Consider the following 21,701-nt stretch of genomic DNA (forward strand, 5'->3'; position numbering starts at 1 on the left):
ATTAATTTGATCTGTGACCACCTACTAGAAAGATTCCACAGACTGCAAACTAAGTGAACTGAAAAGTGAGGAAATGATGCTTCCTCATCCCCACCATCTAAATGAAAAATCCTCTAGATATTTTTTCCCAGCTGTCTGACATAAAAACAAAAGGCACAAAAACTGTCCCCAATACATTGCATTAAACAGAAAAGAGTAGTTTTCTTAACATCTAGTCTATTTCCCAGAAATGAAGAGCTTGTTCCTGCTTTCACTTTCAATTTGGGGCAATTTTGGTAGTTTGAGTCTTTCTAAGAATTTGTCCATTATGTCTAATTTAATTTGTTGGCATACAGTTGTTGATAGCATCACCTTAAAATCTTTTTTATTTTTGTAAGGTCAGAAGTAATGTCCCCCTTTTCATTCTTGATTTTGGTAATTTGAGTCTCCTGTTCTTCTGCTGGGTTTTTTGCTTTGTTTTGGCCAGTCTAACAAAACAGTTTTGTTTGGCCAATTATGTTGATCTCTTCTAAGAACAGCTTTTGGTTTTATTGTTTTTCTCTACTTTTGTCTTCTATTCTCTATCGCATTAATTTCTACTCTTAATTTCCAAAATTCTTTATTATTTTCTTCTTTCTGCTAGCTTCGGATTTAGTTTGCTCTTCATTTACCAGCGTCTTAAGGTAAAAGATTAGGTTATTGATTTGAGTTCTAATATTTCCTTACTAATTGCTCTAGAGCATATCATATATATAATTTATGAGAATGTATGTCACATTTATGCTAAATCAATTCCGATGAGACAATTTTTACTCTTATAAGTCTAAAAATACTAGTTTTTCTCACTTTTTAAAATATCTTAAATTATTAAATATCTAAATTATTAAATATCTTAAATTATTAAATATCTAAATTATTAAATATCTTAAATATATGTTCAAACAATATAATACATTGTTATAATTAATTCATACAATTTTATGTCTTTTAAAGCAGCTGAAGGGGAAGGTATAAATGTATAGAGCTTGTTATATTAACTTACAGTTTCAGGTTCTCTTACTGTATTCCTGGGGGTTCAAGTTAACATCTGCTATCATTTCTTTATTCCAATGCAGCTTTGCTCCTACTGTCCTCTCTTGTCCTGTTCTTGTTAAGTATATCACATTTCTATATATTATGGGTCTGAAACACAATTATATACATACTGTTTTATATAACTGTCTTCTAAAAATTAGTTAAAAAGAGAAATAAGAAGAAATATGCATTTATACAGTCTTTTATAACTATATAATTATCTTACTGGTGTTCTTTGTTTGTCCATGTGGATGTGTATTGCCATCTGGAGTCATCTGCTTTCTGCCTGAAAACCTTCTTTTATTAATAGTATTTCTTGTAAAGTCAATCATCTAGTAGTAGATTTTACTTGTGTTTCCAGGCTTGAATCTCCCCCCGGCCCACACTTTTTTTCAAATAAAGTCAGTTTCTATGGGAAAAGCTTTAGAGCTCTGATTTTATGGACTGCCTCTCTCTCTCTGGAAAATATCTCTGAGCCATGACCCCTTCCACTGGGGAGAGGTGGTAGCTTCTGCTCTTTGCCAATTGCCCCTCCCAACATGGAAAAACCACCCTACAAGTGAACCAGAGTGAGGGTGACAGGCCAGGGCTTCTCATTCTGCCATTCCTGAGCTAAAGCTGAAATCTTGTTGCAAAAATTATAACTGAGAATATTATTATGTGAAAGAGATCTGACCTGACTCTATCTTACTTCTAACCTCCAAGCTGTCCTTGTTCATCCCTGAGCATAGGCCGAACTGGCATTGGAAGGAATTTAGTCAGCCTCTTCCCAAAATAAAAGCCCTTCTTCCCTGAGGACTAGACTGACTTCGCAAGACTAACAAATCAGCCATGAGATTAGAAATTATGGTCTGAGAGTCATGTGGCTAGAGGCCACAAGATTCCAGACCTCTCCAACTGCCATCCAGGTCAATAAACTGGCTCATCTGGTCTTGTGGCCCCCACCCAGGAACTGACTCATGCAAGAGGACAGCTTTGACACCCTATGATTTCATCCCTAACCCAGCCAATCAGCACTCCCCACTACCCAACCTCCTACCCACCAAATTATCCTCAGAAACCCCCATACCCACATTTGCAGGGAGACTCATTTGAGTAATAATAAAACTTGAGACTCCCATACAGCCAGCTCTGCATGAATTAAACACTTTCTCTACTGCAATTCCTCTGTGTTGATAAATCAGCTCTATCTAGGCAACAGGCAAGGAGAACCTGTTGGGCAGTTACAGAGCCTCTGCTCTATGAGTGGGACTGGGAAAGGTTGGGAGCCCTTGACTTCTGGTCACACTCACCAGAAATTTAGTCTTTACAACTCACTATTGGAGGGGATGAAAAATCTCCTGATGGGTGATGTTATCCCTGCTCAGAATGTGAGAGAAGAGGCAGCCCCACCTTCTTTCCATAGCCCCCAATAGTGGACCTTTTGTCAACCCGAACTGAAAATGAGGATGAAGAGGCCCAACGGCCAAGTGCCACAGACTCTTGTTATTCTTACCAGAGTTATAGGAGCTCTCCTTGAACAGATGTTTCATTGTGATGTGTGCTTCCAGGACAATTTGCAGAGATTTTAAATGGTTCAAATAATTTTGACAGATGTAAGAATGTTATGCTCTAAAAAGTAAAAGACTTTAAAGTAGTTTTAATAATAAAGGAGCTACAGTGTTAAGGAAGGATGATAGAAAGAGTTTAGATAAAATTATTTTACAAAGTATGAATGAGAAAAGACACTATATCTGCAATTTATATACATCTAATATATAATTTTAATGTGTAAGTAAGAAATGCTTGGCCGGGCCTGGTGGCTCACACTTGTAATCCCAGCACTCTGGGAGGCCAAGGTGGGTGGATCATCTGAGGTCGGGAGTTCGAGACCAGCCTGACCAACATGGAGAAACCCCATCTCTACTAAAAATACAAACTTAGCCGGGATAGTGGTGCATGCCTGTAGTCCCAGCTACTTGGGAGGCTGAGGCAGGAGAATTGCTTGAACCCAGGAGGTGGAGGTTGCAGTGAGCCAAGATCATGCCGCTGCACTCCAGCCTGGGCAACAAGAGTGAAACTCCATCTCAAAAAAAAAAAAAAGAAAAGAAAAAGAAAAAAAAGAAATGCTCACACAAGGTTGGGTCTGGTGGCTCACGCCTATAATCCCAGCAATTTGGGAGGCAGAGGCAGAGGGTCATTTGAAGGAAGGAGTTCAAGACCAACCTAAGCAATGAAGTGAAACCACATCACTATAAATATATTTTTTAAATGAAATGTTCACTCAGGCTTTTTACTATTTTATTTGTTTTTGCTGTAAAATAGAGATAATGCCATTTATTCTCTATGTTAGAAGTCATTACTGAATTAGACACAAAACACAAACAGCTCTTAGAAAACAATCTATAAAAATAAAATCACACTATAATAAATTTAAAAATAAAAAACCTATAAATAAAATATTTCCACAATTTTTCACTTAGCAAATAAGCAGCATAGTGAAGTGGTTCAAGAAGAGGGTATGGGATCATGAGTCCTTGGGTTCAGATTAGTTACAGTGTTACGATTTTAGACAACTAATGAAGTCTTTCTGTGCTCAGTTTCTATAAAACCATGAGGAAATATTCTGAGTTTTCAGCTGTGTGATTCATGTAAAGCCATCAGTACTGAGCCTAGAACATGAGTACAACACATGGAGCCGCCTCCTGACTGTGTGCTGGGCATTAAGTGCCAGGGGTTAGGTGTTCATGAGTGTGTTAAACATGCCCTTTCCTTATGTACTGCACCTCTTAAAGAATAGGCAGCTCCATTGTCAATGTCTATTATTTTAGGAAATTGTATCTGAAAATTAACATGATGCCTCCTCATTCTAGGATTCTCAAACTGACTCAATCCATGAGACATGTATCATTGTATTCAAAACCTAATGGGCATTTCGTTAGACAACAAATGGTTTCTAAGATTTCCAACGACAACAAAAAAACTTTGAAGCTTCCGGTTGAGCAATCATTAAACCCTCCCACTGGCACACTCCAGTAATTCCATTTATGGTAGTGGAGTCAGTGACTTGAACGAAGTACTTTCAGTTTCATATTACTCTAAATCCATTAAAAATCTGCTTAACTTCTAAATATTTCGTCACCGAAGAAATCCCAGCCCTACAATTTTGGAACAGTGAAATATTAGTCCAGGGATCCAGTGAGAGACACAGAAGTGCTAGAAGCCAGGCCTTGTGAACTAAGGAGAAAAAGAACAGGTAAGAACTTTTACTACTTCTCATTAAGCAGCTTTCTCTCTAGCTCCAAAGGATCTCAGCTCAGGGATATGGAAGCTATAAGGTTGTGGCAGGGATGGGAAGGAATTTATAAAGGTCAGTTCATTTTCTTAAACATCATCAGAACCAAATTAGGCTGCAGATGAGCCTGAAGTGGGATGCAGGTCAGATGAAATCCTGGTGTTATCAGGGACAGCATGGCCTTAAGTGCCACTACAGTGTTTGTGTTGAATTAGGCACCAGTAGACAGGCTAAACTGAGCATTTGAAGTGTACTAGGATAGTCTTTCTCTTTGCTGACATTATCTATGTTGACTAGGGATATGATTACATTTCCATCGTCAGTGATGGAGCTTGCTGAATCCTGCTTCTATGCAGCTAAGAAATGGAAGAGTTACAAACGGGTTCTTTTCATGAGAAGGAAAGAACAGCAAATGAGAAGCAGAGTAAGCAGCCCACTGACACGGTTAAAGACAAAGAAAAAACTGAAACTCAGCCTGAAAGATGAAGATTAATGAAAACAGTATACTTTTTATTACATTTGTGAACTTTGTTTCAGAATGGATTACTTTCTTTAGAAATAGTCCAGGCTCACTAATTTCCTAGTGCCCACTGATCCCCTGTCCCTTAGAAGTGAAATTCAACCCCACTGCTTCACTAAAGTGCTTCCAATTTTGTCTTTTTTTAGTAGAGAGCGGGGCCTAAAGTGTTTCCTCTTTAATTCTCCTGTAATGCATCTCTAGAGAAAATATCTTTGCTTATTTTAACCTCTCCATGCACTCAGACTACTTTGATCCTGCCTTCTGGAAAGTCTTCCCCTGAATGCCTTGTCAAGACACTTGCCTCATTCATCGCCTCTGGTCTGACAGCTCCTCTCTCTCCCTCTCTCTCTCTCTCTCTCTCTCTCACACACACACACACACACACACACATTCCCAGCCCCCTAGCCTCCTCCTCTCCACTCCTACTATTCCTCCTCTTTCTATTTCTCTTTCTCCTACCCTACCAAATGGAAAACAGAACAAAACAGAAATCCTAAAGCTGTATTGCTGGAAATATATTTTATTTGAACAACTTCCTAGGTAGCTCTCTTTATGTGCCTCTTGATCTTTTAATCCTTATTTCATTATCTGGGGGAAACATTCAGTGTTTGCAATTTTGCATTCATACCCTCAGTGAGTTAGAGGCTACCTTATTGCGACTCTAATGCAGCTTAAGCTTCAGGGCCCGTCTCTTGGACATGACCCTTAGGAGCCCTTGGAAGGTTCCCTAGCCATGTGTTTCACATGTTTGTATAGTTTTATAAAATTTGCAAAAGTATGCTAGATTGTTTCCACTTCCAGAATGGCACTGTGAGAAGCTTTGTCAATCCTCATTGCAGTGAAATAAGCATAACCATTTGAAGATGGAGGAAGGAACACATTTAAAAATCTTTGGAAATTGTTCTAAGGGTAAACATCAAACTATGAATACTGATTCACTGTGTTGGATGTTTATTCACTGTGAGAATTAATAAGTAAATCAATATTGAATTCCTTACATACAACCAGGATGCAAAATAAATCCTCTAAATCCTATTCTATCTTCCATTAATTGACTAGTGAAAATATTTAATAAGAATCCAAAAAGAAAGTTTTCCACAATAAACTAAATGAAATATTTGGGTCGTGAGAGTAGTTGAGTGTTGATAAGTCACTGTCATGCTAACATTTTTTATAATGAGCTACTTTGACAATACTTCCATAACTTTCTCAAATGATACAGATTTTGCCTCATCTCTCTCACTGTCACACACAAAACTTGGCCATACTGGGGAATCTTATGATTCTCCCTTATAATTGCAAAACACTAGAAATTCTCATTTATTTTACCTCTTCTCTTGCAGACAAGGGAACACCCCGGACATGGCATCAGAGATTCATATGACAGGCCCAATGTGCCTCATTGAGAACACTAATGGGCGACTGATGGCGAATCCAGAAGCTCTGAAGATCCTTTCTGCCATTACGCAGCCTGTGGTAGTGGTGGCAATTGTGGGCCTCTACCGCACAGGCAAATCCTACCTGATGAACAAGCTGGCTGGAAAGAAAAAGGGTAAGTGGCATGAGCAAAGCTCTGCCAAGTCTCTTCTGTCCATCTACACAGTCAGCCTCCATTATGAGGATGTGAGGAGAGAAAGAGATGAGGATGAATACTGAAAGCTAACTTTCCATTCACAGTCAGGCTCCTTGTCTTCATGCTGTTCTAGGGGATAAGAATCAATTCATTAATTATTCCCATGATACCTTAGTTTCCCTTTGAAAAGCACAAATTATGCCTTTCCTAAAAGGAGTAAGAGGGTAATAAAAACAATTAATGTACATAATAATAACTATAATAAACTATACAATGTTTATTACAATTTTTATGCAATAACAGAGAGTTTACAGTGATCTTTAAGGTTGAAAAAATGTTTCAGTCTGTAGTGGATATTCTCTTTTATTCTTGTAAAAAAAACATAAAATTTAACCTCGTAACCATTTTTAAGGGTACAGCTCTGTGGCATTAATGAAATTCGCATTGTTATACAACTGTCACCTCCATCCATATCCAGAACTCTTTCATCTTGCCTAACAGAAACTCTGTACTAACTAAACAAAAGCTCCACATAAACCCATTGCCTGCCATCATTCTACATTCTATCTCTATGAATTTGACTACTACAGAAACCTCATATAAGTGGAATCATTCAATATTTGTCCTTTTATGACTGGCTTATTTCAATTCATATGTCTTCAAGGTTCATCAGTGTGTTAGCATGTGTCAAAACTCTTCCTTTTTAAGGTTAGTAATTGTACGTGTATACTAATTTCTTTATCTGTCCACCTGTCAATGGACACTTGGATTGCTTCCACCTTTTGTCTATTATAAATAATGCTAATAGGAACATGGGTTTCTGAATATCTGTTCAAGTCCCTGCTTTCACTTCTTTTGGGAATATACCCAGAAGGGGAACTGCTGGCTCATGCAGTCATTCCATGTTAACTTTTTTTAAGAAATCACTGTACCATTTTCCACAGTTACTGTACCGTTTTACATTCCCAACAGAAATGCACAAGGGTTCTAATTTTTCTACATCCTCACCATTTTTTATTTTCAGTGTTTTTTTTTTTTGATAGTGGCCATACGAATGGATGTTAAGTAGTATCTCGTTGTGGTTTTGATTTTGATTTCCGTAATGACTAGTGTTGTTGAGCATCTTTTCACGTGCTTATTGCCCACCTGTATATCTTCTTTGGGAAAATGTCTATTCAAGTCCTTTGTTCATTTATTAATCTAGTTGTTTATTTGTGTTGCTTTGTAAATTTTTTTATATTTTCTAGATATCAATCCCTTATCATATACATGTTTAGAAAATATTTCCTTACATTCTGTGTGTTGCCTTTTTTAACTCTGTTGATAGTGTCCATTAATACACAAAAGTTTTAAATTTTGCTGAAGTCCCACTAATCTATTTTTTCTTTTATCGTCTATACTTTTGGTTTCTTATTCAAAAAATAATTGCCAAATCCAATATTATAAAACCTTTACCCTTTGTTTTCTTCTACAACTTTTATAGTTTCAACTCTAATGTTTGGTTCTTTGATCCATTTTGAGTTCATATTTGTAAGTTATAAGGTAACAGCCCAACTTTTTAAGGAGATATCTCATTTCCTCAACATCGTTTGTTAAAGAGACTCTCCTTTCTTCATTAAATGATCTTGACACCCGTACTGGAAATCATTTGACCATATATATCAGAGTTTATTCATGGGCTGTCTTTTCTATTCCATTGGTTTCTATGTCAGTCTTTATAATAGTACCACACATGGTTTTGTAATATGTTTCACAACTCAGAAACTGTGAGACTCCAACTTTGCTCTTCCTTTTTATCTTTATAATTAGGGGATCTCTGGAAATTTCATATGAAATTTATGGTGGATTTTTCTATTTATACGAAGTAATTGGAATGTTGGTAGGGATTATATCAAACCTGTACATCACTTTGGGTAGTAGTGACATCTTAAGAATATTAAGTCTTCCAATCCATAAACACAGGATGTCTTTCTAATAACTTATGTCATCTGTAATTTCTTTAAAGGGTGTTTGAAGTTTTCACTCTACAAGTCTTTCACCTGCTTGGTTAAGCTTATTCCTAGGTAGTTTATTCTTTTGAGGCTATTAAATGGGATTGTTTTCAAAATTTCCTTTTCTGTTTTTTACACTAGCAACTGATTTCTCCATATTGGCTTTGCATGCTGCAACTTTGATGAATTGTTTTAATAGTTCTAATAGTTTTTTGTGGGATAGTTAATGTTTTCTACAAATTAGATACTATCATCAGCAGACAGAGATAATTTTACTTTTTCATTACCAATTAGGATGCCTCCTTTATGCTTGCCTTGTCTAATTACTCTGGATAGGACTTGCAGTGTTCTGTGGAATGCAATTGGCAAAAGTAGGCATCCTTTTCTTGTTCCTGATGTTATAGGAAAAGCTATGGTGCTTCATCATTAAATGTGAAGTGAGCTGTGGGTTTTTAATATATGGCCTTTATTATGTTGAGGTACTGTCTTTCTATTTCTACTTTGTTGATTATTTTTATCATGAAAGCCTCCTGAATTTTTCCATGCATTGCATATTCAAATTTCCTATTTCTTTGATTGTAAGTAAGTAAGGTGAATACTGATTGTTGTTTCGGTTCTCTCTCTTCACCTTAAAATATGCTACCTTTTCCTTCAGTTGCTAGAACTGCCTGTTACTAAATCCCCATCTCTGGTCTCCTCTCTCCCTTGCAGGCTTCTCTCTGGGCTCCACAGTGCAGTCTCACACTAAAGGAATCTGGATGTGGTGTGTGCCCCATCCCAAGAAGCCAGGCCACATCCTAGTTCTGCTGGACACCGAGGGTCTGGGAGATGTAGAGAAGGTGAGACTCAAGGATCCAGTTGTGGAGTGAGCCCCTCTTCTCTGAATATTTTATGCACTGGTTAATTGTTTATTAACTATTAACTACAGGCTGTAATATGTGTGGGTTAACACAGATGCATAAAGGGAGCACAGATAATCCCAGTGTCATGAGTCTTATCCTGCACAGAACTTTAGTTAAGAATGTGGTGATTCCTCAGGGATCTAGAACTAGAAATACCATTTGACCCAGCCGTCCCATTACTGGGTATATACCCAAAGGACTATAAATCATGCTGCTATAAAGACACATGCACACGTATGTTTATTGTGGCACTATTCACAATAGCAAAGAGTTGGAACCAACCCAAATGTCCAACAACGATAGACTGGATTAAGAAAATGTGGCACATATACACCATGGAATACTATACAGCCATAAAAAATGATGAGTTCATGTCCTTTGTAGGGACATGGATGAAACTGGAAAACATCATTCTCAGTAAACTATCACAAGGACAAAAAACCAAACACCGCATGTTCTCACTCATAGGTGGGAATTGAACAACGAGAACTCATGGACACAGGAAGGGGAACATCACACTTCGGGGACTGTTGGGGGGTGGGGGGAGGGGGGAGGGACAGCATTAGGAGATATAGCTAATGCTAAATGACAAGTTAATGGGTGCAACAAAACAACATGGCACATGGATACATATGTAACAAACCTGCCATGTACCCTAAAACCTAAAGTATAATAATAAAAAAAATTAAAAATAAAAAATTAAAAAAAAAAAATTTTCCCGAGATTTTTAATTGCTACTATATTTTGTTATGTCATAATTATGTGAATCTTCCTGAAAAGTATGAAGTATTATTATGTGACTCTCCCTGAAACATATGAAGTAATATGCCTTTAAGATAAAATAGAGTGAATATGAAAAAAAAAAAAAAAGAATTTGGGTGCCAAAGCCCCGTGACTTTGTATTTAAATTTAAATTCTGTCACTAATTCAGTAGCCTGAGAAAATTGACTTATTTTCGCCTCAGCATTCTAATCTTTAAAATGTATGGAAAAGACATATGTTGGCCATATAGTATTATTTTGAATATTTAATAAGATAATACATTTCAGGTGTATATTAATTATTCAATAAAATAGCAACTAATAGTATCAATCTTATATGTGAATTTTGTTATTGAAAAAAGGAGAGAAAATTTTAAATTTAAATCGTACTTCAGGCCTTAAAATGCCCACCAACCTTGAATTTTAATTTTACAATTATCTGTTGATGATCATTAGAAGACCTAGTAAGAATCATGGTAACCCAAAAACACTCATCGAAAAACTACCCAAAAGCCACATCCTACTGAGAATACTTTTTGTATTTGTCTTCCTTTAATAGGTCATTAGTGTTTAAAAAAAAAAAAAAAGAAAAAAAAACCCTCTAACATATGAACATAGTTTTGCTACTGTTACTCTGGAAAGTGCTGTGACGATGAAACTTGCTCCTGACTCCAGTGTGTCTTGACTTCCAGGGTGACAACCAGAATGACTCCTGGATCTTCGCCCTGGCCGTCCTCCTGAGCAGCACCTTCGTGTACAATAGCATGGGAACCATCAACCAGCAGGCCATGGACCAACTGCAGTATCCTTTTGTGACCCAGAACAGCACCAAGGTCAGAGGGAACACCTGTATTCATAAACCAGCCGCCTGTGAATCCTGATGAATCAAGCTCAAAAGGAGAAAACAAAAAATAATGCGAGTACAGAGGAGAGATCCCATGTATCCACTTTAGAATTGACACTTAGGTTAGGAGCAAAGGAAAATGGAAGGTTTGGGAATGTGTTGAACTAATATGGGATGAGGTCCCTGTTCATTTTGTCACATTTCCTTAGTTAGCTACTCAGCTATGTGACAGAGCTGACACATCGAATCCGATCAAAATCCTCACCTGATGAGAATGAGAATGAGGATTCAGCTGACTTTGTGAGCTTCTTCCCAGACTTTGTGTGGACACTGAGAGATTTCTCCCTGGACTTGGAAGCAGATGGACAACCCCTCACACCAGATGAGTACCTGACATACTCCCTGAAGCTGAAGAAAGGTAACAGAGAGCTTCAACTGATAAATGAGGATGAGAAAACACAAGAAATTATAATTTTTCAGTTTACTATTGCTAGTTTTCCCACATTTGCAGTTTTCTATGTCTTCAGCTGGCTATTCCTAGAAATTAATAGTTGCTGAATATTCGAATTAATAGATGTTATTTTAAATTACATTTGTCATTGTTCTAGAATAAGTTTCTTGTTCTTTCACCTTTGTGTATGCTGTGATTAGGTTAATTTTTTCTCCCTGCCTAGGGTTCGTGATCTTCTACTTAGCCCTGGAGTATGGAGTACAATGGATATTTATTTAAAGAACATAGACTAAAACATGAACCGTGTGCTAGTCCAAGCATTGGCAAACTATAGCCCAAGACAAATCATGGCAAATCCTGACTGCCAGCTGTCTTTGTAAATAAGGTTTTCTTGGAATCATGCTATGCCCATTCATTTACATATTGTCTAAAGCTGTTGCCATGCTCCAATAACAGAGTTGAATACTTGGAAAAGAGACCATCCAGCCTGAAGAGCCTAAAATATTTACTATTTGGCCCTTTACAGAAACACTTATATTAGGCAATTTTATTATATTTTTTAATGTTTTTCTAGGTACCAGTGAAAAAGATAAAACTTTTAACCTGCCCAGACTCTGTATCCGGAAGTTCTTCCCAAAGAAAAAATGCTTTGTCTTTGATCGGCCCGTTCACCGCAGGAAGCTTGCCCAGCTTGAGAAACTACAAGATGAAGAGCTGGACCCCGAATTTGTGCAACAAGTAGCAGACTTCTGTTCCTACATCTTTAGCAATTCCAAAACTAAAACTCTTTCAGGAGGCATCAAGGTCAACGGGCCTCGTAAGTCCCCTTCCTAGTACTTCTCATTGTTTAAGACTAGAGGAGCATAGAATAACTTCCACCTAGTTTCAGCATTGAAAAATCCCAATCTACTGCTATATTTGTGTTAAATTCTAGATGACACCAATGTTTCTAACATATATTGTTAATCACATTTCCAGTCTAGGAAAAGGCCAAAGGAAAAAAGTTCTACTGCTTGAAATTGCCCTAGTGAACTGTACCTGCACTATGCAATACAGTAGCCCCTAGACAGGTGTGTCTATGTAAACATAAAAGTAAATAATTTAAATAGGGAAAATTTAAAAGTCAATTCACATGGCTGTATTTCAAGGACTAATATTTACATGTACTTAGTGACTAGCACACTGAAAAGCACATATACAACATTTCCAGCATTACAGAAAGCACTTTTGAACAATACTGCAATAAAATAAACTAAATGGAGGACTCTTTTTTATTGGAATAGTGTCATTTGTTTCATACATATTGATCAAATGCTTACTATGAATAGACTGAAGATACAGACATAAATGAAATAGATATGGTTCCTGTCCTAATAGTGCTTGGGGTTAAAATGGATGCAAACATTCAATTAACACAAGTCTATGTAATCTAGTAGAAGAACTCTCAAATGTTGGTATGCATACATATCTTCTGAGGATCTTCCCAAAGACAAAAGTCTAATTCAGTAGATCTTGGACAGGGTCTTAGAGTCTATTTCTAGCAAGCTTCCAGGTGATGCTGAGGACATTGATGCTGTGACGAAAATAGGTGATATTTGACATGCTCAGAATTACAGGGAATAGAGACTTTCTTTACCACAAGAAACATTATCATTTGTTCTCCATATGCAGGTCTAGAGAGCCTGGTGCTGACCTATGTCAATGCCATCAGCAGTGGGGATCTGCCCTGCATGGAGAACGCAGTCCTGGCATTGGCCCAGATAGAGAACTCAGCTGCAGTGCAAAAGGCTATTGCCCACTATGAACAGCAGATGGGCCAGAAGGTGCAGCTGCCCACGGAAACCCTCCAGGACCTGCTGGACCTGCACAGGGAGAGTGAGAGCAAGGCCATTGAAGTCTTCATCAGGAGTTCCTTCAATGATGTGGACCATCAATTTCAAAAGGAATTAGCGGTAATTTTTGTCTCAAATGTATACGGTTTAGGGTCATGGAAGCCAAAGTACTACAAGGAAAGAAAACTAGTATTTCTTTTGATAGAAGTAATTCCTCCTAGCTTCCATAATGGTGACAACAACAGATCTGTAATCACATCAGTCAGAAGGACCAATTGTATTATTACAGACCCAAAGTTCTAAAACATTTTTTCCTGAATAATTTTCCCCTTACCTAAATGCATACAACTGACAACCAGAGCTTCTAATAAAATTACCTGCCCACTCTTCTCAGACTGATTTGATATTCTAGCCAAACGCAAAGAAAACTTTTATCCTACTTATCTTGAGCAGGCTTCTGTTCAGTCACATTTATTCCATATGAAATCATTAGTCCAATATGCAAAAGCAGAGTTTTCCTCTAACAGTTGACATAAAGCTATCAATCTCGGCCCTGAACCTCATCTCCAAAAAGAAAGCGACTTCAGTAGAAAGTGGGGTCAGGAGGAAGAGTGTGGTCCTGGTGAGGAGTCTGTCAGTTTCTCCAGCATCATTTACTTTTATTTTCAGAAATTGTTCCCAAAATTCTGAGGTCAAGCTAACATCCTTTCCCTGTTACTGTTTTTACTTCCTATTTTTACATTAAAGGCCCAGCTAGACAAAAAGCGGGATGACTTTTGTAAACAGAATCAGGAAGCATCATCAGATCGTTGCTCAGCTTTACTTCAGGTCATTTTCAGTCCTCTAGAAGAAGAAGTGAAGGCGGGAATTTATTCGAAACCAGGGGGCTATCGTCTCTTTATTCAGAAGCTACAAGACCTGAAGAAAAAGTACCATGAGGAACCAAGGAAGGGGATACAGGTAACCAAGATTTATCTGTCAATTATGGAAAGCTGCTGACCTGCCTCCTACAAACACCAAGGTGACCAAGCCTTGTTGCACACAGATGTGCTTTTTTGTTTGCATAACATTCATGCTTTTATTCAATAACATATGCAAACAGGCGGTTATACCAGATATGTCCTAGGTGCTCATCAAAGAGAGTGCAGTCAATTAACTATTAAGTTATAAATTCAATTAGCAGATGAAGCACGAAGTTATTATTGTCATCATTACAGCTGGGCTTTTCCTGTTGCAAGAGACAGGAACCTAATGATGGCTGCTTAAACAAAAATAGTAATTCATTGATTTAGGCTGCAAACTGGCTTTACAGGACAGGTGGGTCTAAGGTTTCAAGTAACATCATGAACTGTCTCTCTGTCCAGTGTTCCCCCATCCCCACAGTTTTCTCCCTCCCACCCTCCCTCTATCTGAGTCACTCTGATATTTGCTTTCTCAATGATGGCTTCATTGCCCAGCAGGCTCAGCCCATATGGGACCACAGCATTAACAGTTCCAAACTTAGAGCCCTTAATCTAAACAGGACAGAGACTCTCCTTTTCCCAGTATCTATATTAGCCTACTAAAAATGACTGCTTAGGAGGATGCTCTGATCAGCTTGCCAGGAGCATGTGCCTCTCGCTCTGACAGGGAATTTGACCACCAAGGACAACAGGGCCAAGAGAAAGAATTCCCAGAGGAAAGGATGGCAGGAAGACAAACAGGAACACCTGCTTACAGCCATTTCCTACTTCTCACTCTGTGTTCTCTGGGTCCTAAGGCTGAAGAGATTCTGCAGACATACTTGAAATCCAAGGAGTCCATGACTGATGCAATTCTCCAGACAGACCAGACTCTCACAGAAAAGGAAAAGGAGATTGAAGGTGAGGAGTGAGTTAAGAGATTAGTTGGCCTCAAAAGTTCTAAAAATTGAAATAACGTGACTGGATAAACATGGGACCCTTTAACTAGAGCAAGATCCACAAAGGTGTGTCTTACTTGCTGAGGTCATCTCTGAGTAGGGCATATGCAGTCAACAACAATGACCGGTAAGTGTATAAGGAAGAATGAGGCAACAAGATAACCCCACACAAATTTTCCATCTTCCTTTTCCTCCACAGTGGAACGTGTGAAAGCTGAGTCTGCACAGGCTTCAGCAAAAATGTTGCAGGAAATGCAAAGAAAGAATGAACAGATGATGGAACAGAAGGAGAAGAGTTATCAGGAACACTTGAAACAACTGACTGAGAAGATGGAGACGGACAGGGTTCAGTTGCTGAAAGAGCAGGAGAGGACCCTCGCTCTTAAACTTCAGGTATCTAATTGCATCACCTTGAGGTTTCTGTTTTTCTGTTTTCCCTCCATTCTCCCTGATCGCAAACTTAGTGTGGCAGAGAGAACATGAAGCCCAGGGGAAGGACCCTGCTTGCTTACTTGTACTTTTCAATTCCTGTCTGTCCAGCCTGACTGGCTACTGCCAAGTCTGGTCACTAAAAGTTTTTTATCTGCAGTTGTGTAACATTCAGTCCTTTATCAGTATATCCTTCATTTCAAGGCAGCTATTATCTGCTAGGCATCATTAAAATATCTGTATCTCAGTGGGGTGTGGTGGCTCACACCTGTAATCCCAGCACTCTGGGAGGCCAAGGCGGGCGGATCACGAGGTCAGGAGATTGAGACCATCCTGGCTAACATGGTGAAATCCCGTCTCTACTAAAAACACAAAAAAATTAGCTAGATGTGGTGGTGGGCGCCTGTAGTCCCAGCTACTCAGGAGGCTGAGGCAGGAGAATGGAGTAAACCCAGGAGGCGGAGCTTTCAGTGAACTGAGATCGCGCCACTGCACTCCAAACTGGGCAACAGAGCAAGACTCCAAAAAAAAAAAATCTGTATCTCTTGCTTAATAACATATGAAGCAAGAACTATATCCTTATTACTTAGAAGAAGAAACAAAGGTTCTAAAAAGAATAAATAATTAAGTTCACACAGCTAGTAAATATATCAGAGCTGTCTTCATCACTTAGTGGAATCCACAATGATTATTTTTTTCCATGACACCTAGTACGAAATTAGATTTAAGAAACCTTATGAGCAGAAAGGCTCCTACCCATCACACCTGTGTGATACTCTGCTAATTCTGACTTTTTTTATGTCCTGCTCCCAGTTTGTTTTGAGTTGTGAGCTATGTGCAGAAACTCAGTATGGTCAGTCTGGCACTCAGATTTCTTACCTGTCTTCTGCTACCCCTGACACCAAGGTGTGGCAGCTTAGATCAAATTTCCTAATCCATGATTCATATACCTTATGAGATTTTGAGGATACTTTGCTTATTTCTGTGTTGTGTTATGTCATATACATAATAGGATAAGGAACATGGCTGGGCTTTGGTCAAGGATAAACCAAAGTACGATGTTTATATCTTGCGTGACTCAGAGAAAATTAAATAACAAATCATTGAATGTGGAAACCAGATAGAATATTTCAATTTGCCTGATGCTACAATTTACTCAGCCTCTGTTTGCCCCTTTTTAGGAACAGGAGCGACTACTAAAAGAGGGATTTCAAAAAGAAAGCAGAATAATGCAAAATGAGATAAAGGATCTCCAGGCGAAAATGAGACCACGAAGGCCATGCACCATAAGCTAAAGACCAGAGCCTTCCTGTCACCCCTACCCAAGGCATAATTGAAACAATTTTAGAATTTGGAACAAGCGTCACTACATTTGATAATAATTAGATCTTGCATCGTAACACCAAAACTTTATAAAGGCATGCAGTACAATGATCAAAATCATGTTTTTTCTTAAAAAAAAAAAATACTGTAAATTGTGCAACAAAGGTGCATTTACCTCTGTTATCAACTCAGGAAATCTCATAAGCTGGTACCACTCAGGAGAAGTTTATTCTTCCAGATGACCAGCAGTAGACAAATGGATACTGAGCAGAGTCTTAGGTAAAAGTCTTGGGAAATATTTGGGCATTGGTCTGGCCAAGTCTACAATGTCCCAATATCAAGGACAACCACCCTGGCTTCTTAGTGAAGACAATGTACAGTTATCTATTAGATCAGGGCTACACAGTCTATGAGCAATAATGTGACTTCTGGACATTGCCCATGTATAATCCTCACTGATGATTTCAAGCTAAAGCAAACCACCTTATACAGAGATCTAGAATCTCTTTATGTTCTCCAGAGGTAGGTGGAAGAAACCATGGGCAGAAGCAGGAATTGAGTGATAAACAAATGGGCTAAAGAGGAAAACTTTTCTTCTTGTTCAGTTCATCCAGATTATAACTTCAATGGGACACTTTAGACCATTAGACAATTGATACTGGATTAAACGAAGTCACATAATGCCAATTACACACTGTATTTATGGCAATGTATAATTTGCAAAGATGGACTTTAAAAGACACTGTGTAACAGAACTGAACTAATCCAATTATTTATTATTTAGAATGCTAAAGCTTATGCTAGTCTTTTCTAATTCTTAACACTCATACTTGAAATCTTGCTGAGTTTCCCCAGAAGAGAATATGGGATGTTTTTTGACATTTTTGACCCATTTAATAATGCTCTTGTGTTTACATAGTATATGTAGACTTTATCTCATGTGTCAAAAGTCCTAGGAAAGTGGTTGATGTTTCTTATAGCAATTAAAAATTATTTTTGAACTGAAAATACAATGTATTTCATTAGGCTTCTTATTTCTGATTAAGTTTTCTTTTTGCAGTTATTTTTGCCAGAAAATAAGGTTTTAGTCTTTATAGCAATGGTTGGCAATCTTTTCTGAAAATACCAGATAGTAACGATTTATGACTTCGCAGGTCATACAGTCTCTGTCTCAAGTACTCAGCTCTGCATGTAGTGCAAATGCAGCCATAGAAAATACATAAACCAATAGGTGTGGCTGTGTTCCAATCAATTTTTACTTTCAATAACAGGGTGGCACCCATAAGCCATAGTTTGCAGAACTCTGCTTTACAGAAACATTGGTCAGTTTTATATACCTGCCTTGTGTAACTCACATGTATAAAAATCATATGGATTAGATTATATATACTAGAATCTTGAAAAAACTATGTGGTTATTCAAAATAACACAGTAAGAAAAAAGGAGGGAAGCAGTAATGCCATTAAATCCACATTAATAATCCTGTCTTTTCTAATTGCTTTGAGGTCTTTTATTACCTTGAGCTACCTCTGATCCAATCACATGGCAAATGCCTCCTTTCACAATAGAGCATGGTGCTGTTTCCTCACTTGAACTGAAACTTCATAGAAGACCAGGTGAGACCACAGAATACTAGATGAAATGTTCATGTAGATATGCTTTATATTTTCTACCAAGCTCCACTGCTACAAAGGTGTAAATAAAATACATTTTTATGAGTTGAAGTAACTTCACAGTAGAAAAGAATAACTCTGCCTTCAAAAGCAAATAATGGTTTCTTTATAAACCAATAAATTATAAGAAAATGAAAAATCAGCAAAATTAAGTTACTTCCTCCCCAGTTTGGTAGTATTAATATTTAGACCATATTCTGGCCAGGCGCGGTGGCTCACGCCTGTAATCCCAGCACTTTGGGAGGCCGAGGTGGGCGGATCACGAGGTCAAGAGATGGAGACCAATCTGGTTAACACGGTGAAACCCCGTCTCTACTAAAAATACAAAAAATTAGCTGGGCGTGGTGGTGGGCGCCTGTAGTCCCAGCTACTCGGGAGGCTGAGGCAGGAAAATGGCGTGAACCTAGGAGGCAGAGCTTGCAGTGAGCCGAGATCGTGCCCCTGCACTCCAGCCTGGGCGACAGAGTGAGACTCCGTCTAAAAAACAAAAAACAAACAAAAAAAGAAATTAGACCACATTCCAAACCATCTGACTTGGTTTAGTACTTTTCTCTAGCATATGCCAGAACAGAATCAAGCTCTCTCCAGGGAGGCATGTTGCTTTCCTGCCCTTAGACCCTCCAATGGTGTGCAAGGGTGCAGGCTATGGCGAGTGGGGCCGGGCAATCACCAGGCCCCTGGATGGCATGCTTGGGTCCCAGTGGCAGGTGACCTGAGCCTGCTGTCAGACTTCCTGATGTTGTGTGCACACGTCCGCAGCTACAGTTGAGGCAGCATGATCCCCAGGCCCTGGGCAGCATGTTTGCGTGGTGGGTGGTGTGAGAGCCTGTCCTCAGGACACAGAACAGTGTCTGGGCAGACCAGCTCCAGGACCATTGGAGGCACATGCAGATGCTTGGTGGCCCTGCTTCGGGTGGAAGGTTGAGAGGGTTGCTGTCAGTGGCAGTGGCTCCAGGCAAGTGGCTTTCAGAAACTGCAGAGTGTGCATTTGGGCTCCCTTTGTCCTGGGAGCAGCCTCCCCGGTGGGGTGCCCTGCCTGTTCCTTACTGCACCACTGGATTCAGCCCACGGGACAAAGTTGCAGCCCTCTGGGTGGAAATGAAGAGATGTCCGCAGGACTCCAGGGACGTGGAGATGATGGGGCTGTTCACCCCAGAGCAAGATACAGTCTGATGGGGGCTGGGCTCTCAAAATAGTGCTGCGCGGCAGCTCCTTGAGTCTTGGGAGTGTTAGTTACCGAAACCAATGGAGGCCGTTTACCTGATTGCAATGGAAAGCCAAACAAGGAAGCACAAGGGTTTTGTAGAGGGAAAGGTTTATTTTTATTCGACTAGCAAGGAGATGGGGAAAGCATATCTAAAAATTTGTCTCTCAGATCTGGGGGTTGGGGCAGGTTTTATAGACAGAAGGTAATGAGGTAAGATCTGACTGCATCGTGCCATGAGGTGATGTCAGGGCTGGATCTGATCAGATCACAGATTAAGCCCCGAGGTGTCTCCTTCTTAATTCAGCCCTGCTCCTTGGTCTGAGTACTTAGGTTCCACCGTGGTTGCATGCAGAGTGTGTCTGGGCATGCTCAGGTAACATAACTTGAAACCAGGAGTCCGTGGCAACTGTAAAACAACGCATTATTTTATTACACAAACTTGAACCACATTGGGCTGGTTCTGCATTTTCAAATCCCCGTTTTTTCATTGTTCATTTCTCAATCTTGAGGGAGAATGGGCGACAGGCACTCTAGCACTTCCTGCTGATTAGAGCACAGACCTTGGTTAGAGGAATAAAATTGTTTAGCACGATGTTGTACGACTTCCCTGCTATCAGGGTTATGTTTCAGAAGGAGTTGTTTGATTCAATTTTAGGAAAATGCACAAAGTGTTAGCAACTTAAACATTATTTCTTCCAGAGAACAGAAAGAATGCTCAGGTTTTATAGCCAAAGTTCCCATGCAGGTTCCCAATCAGGTCTGTTCATTCAATTGAGAATTAAAACTTGAAACTCACTTAGTTCTGATTGGTCAACCCAGCTGAGTTCTAATTGGTCAATACAGCTGAGCCCTGATTGGCAGAGGCAGGTGAGCTGAAAAGCCCCAAAATAATAAGGTATGTGTTTTGGGTGAATTCAGAACATATGTGTGTCCCCTCATTTGCAAATGGTCCCTTGGCTCAACTTTAACTATAGGCCCAATTAGCCACTCAGGATGCACCTTGAAAGATTGGCTCAAACTCATTGGCAGACAGCATTGCATTCCATCACAGCATGGAAGTGATTAGCTATGTGCTTCAGGTTTATCTGGTCTCTTCTAGGGATCCTGGTGGCAGAGCAGTGGCCAATTGAGCAACTAGAGCCATTTACTTACAAAAGGCACTCAGGTACCTGTTAGATTCTAATCGAAGGCTCGTAGGTTATGTTGATTCTGGTTCCTGTCTGGAGTAAATTTAAAGTCTCGTGGGCTAGGTCAGCATGATCCAAGTCTCTTGCAGATATCTGTTAAAACAGGCTAGAAGAGCTGGGTGCAGTGGCTCACACCTGTAATCCCAGCACACTGGGAGGCCGAAGCGGATGGATCACCTGAGGTCAGGAGTTTGAGACCAGCCTAAGCAACATGAAGAAAATGCGTCTCTACTAAAAATACAAAACTAGCCAGGTGTGGTGGCACATGCCTGTAATCCCAGCTACTCGGGAGGCTGAGGCAGGAGAATCGCTTGAACCAAGGAGGCGGAGGTTGCAGTGAGCCGAGATCCCACCATTGCACTCCAGCCTGGGCAACAAGAGTGAAACTCCATCTCCAAACAAAGCAAAACAAACAAAAAAAAAAACAGGCTAGAACAATTCAAAAGAGTACCCAAATGATTAGCCCAAATAGAAGGATCATTAAGATCTGTAGGATGGAACACAGAAGGTATCCTAGACTAGAGACAAAGGCCAACTTAAAATATCTGGAAATTGTACATTCAAACCAGGAAGTCCAGCCAGGAGGCTTTTTGAAGGTTTCCCTTTCAGAGATTTGGCTAACTTTAGGATCTTAGATGTTTCCAATTCAAGCTAACTGGATGTATTTACCCAGGTGCAGCAGCAAATGTTAGCAACAGCACAAACATCACCCTATACAGCAAGGAGATAGTCGAAAACAATGTAGTTGTCTAGGACCACATGAGCAAGGGAGTTTGGGACT

At 39.3% G+C, this 21,701-nt stretch overlaps 1 protein-coding gene across 1 annotated transcript; it reads left to right on the forward strand.

Annotated features, from left to right (window-relative positions):
* Nucleotides 1–4,010: 4,010 nt before the first annotated feature.
* Nucleotides 4,011–17,861, forward strand: LOC100580355 (guanylate-binding protein 1). Its single transcript, XM_003260025.4, is given in 12 exon segments — nt 4,011–4,288; nt 6,191–6,399; nt 9,123–9,250; nt 10,767–10,876; nt 11,140–11,336; nt 11,944–12,186; nt 13,041–13,321; nt 13,949–14,161; nt 14,961–15,063; nt 15,301–15,494; nt 16,712–16,784; nt 16,787–17,861. Coding segments are annotated over 11 exon segments (1,809 nt in total). The 5' UTR covers nt 4,011–4,288; nt 6,191–6,209; the 3' UTR covers nt 16,864–17,861.
* Nucleotides 17,862–21,701: the final 3,840 nt, after the last annotated feature.

The sequence above is a fragment of the Nomascus leucogenys genome, chromosome 12, assembly GCF_006542625.1.
Source record: "Nomascus leucogenys isolate Asia chromosome 12, Asia_NLE_v1, whole genome shotgun sequence".
Taxonomy (NCBI): Eukaryota; Metazoa; Chordata; class Mammalia; order Primates; family Hylobatidae; genus Nomascus; species Nomascus leucogenys.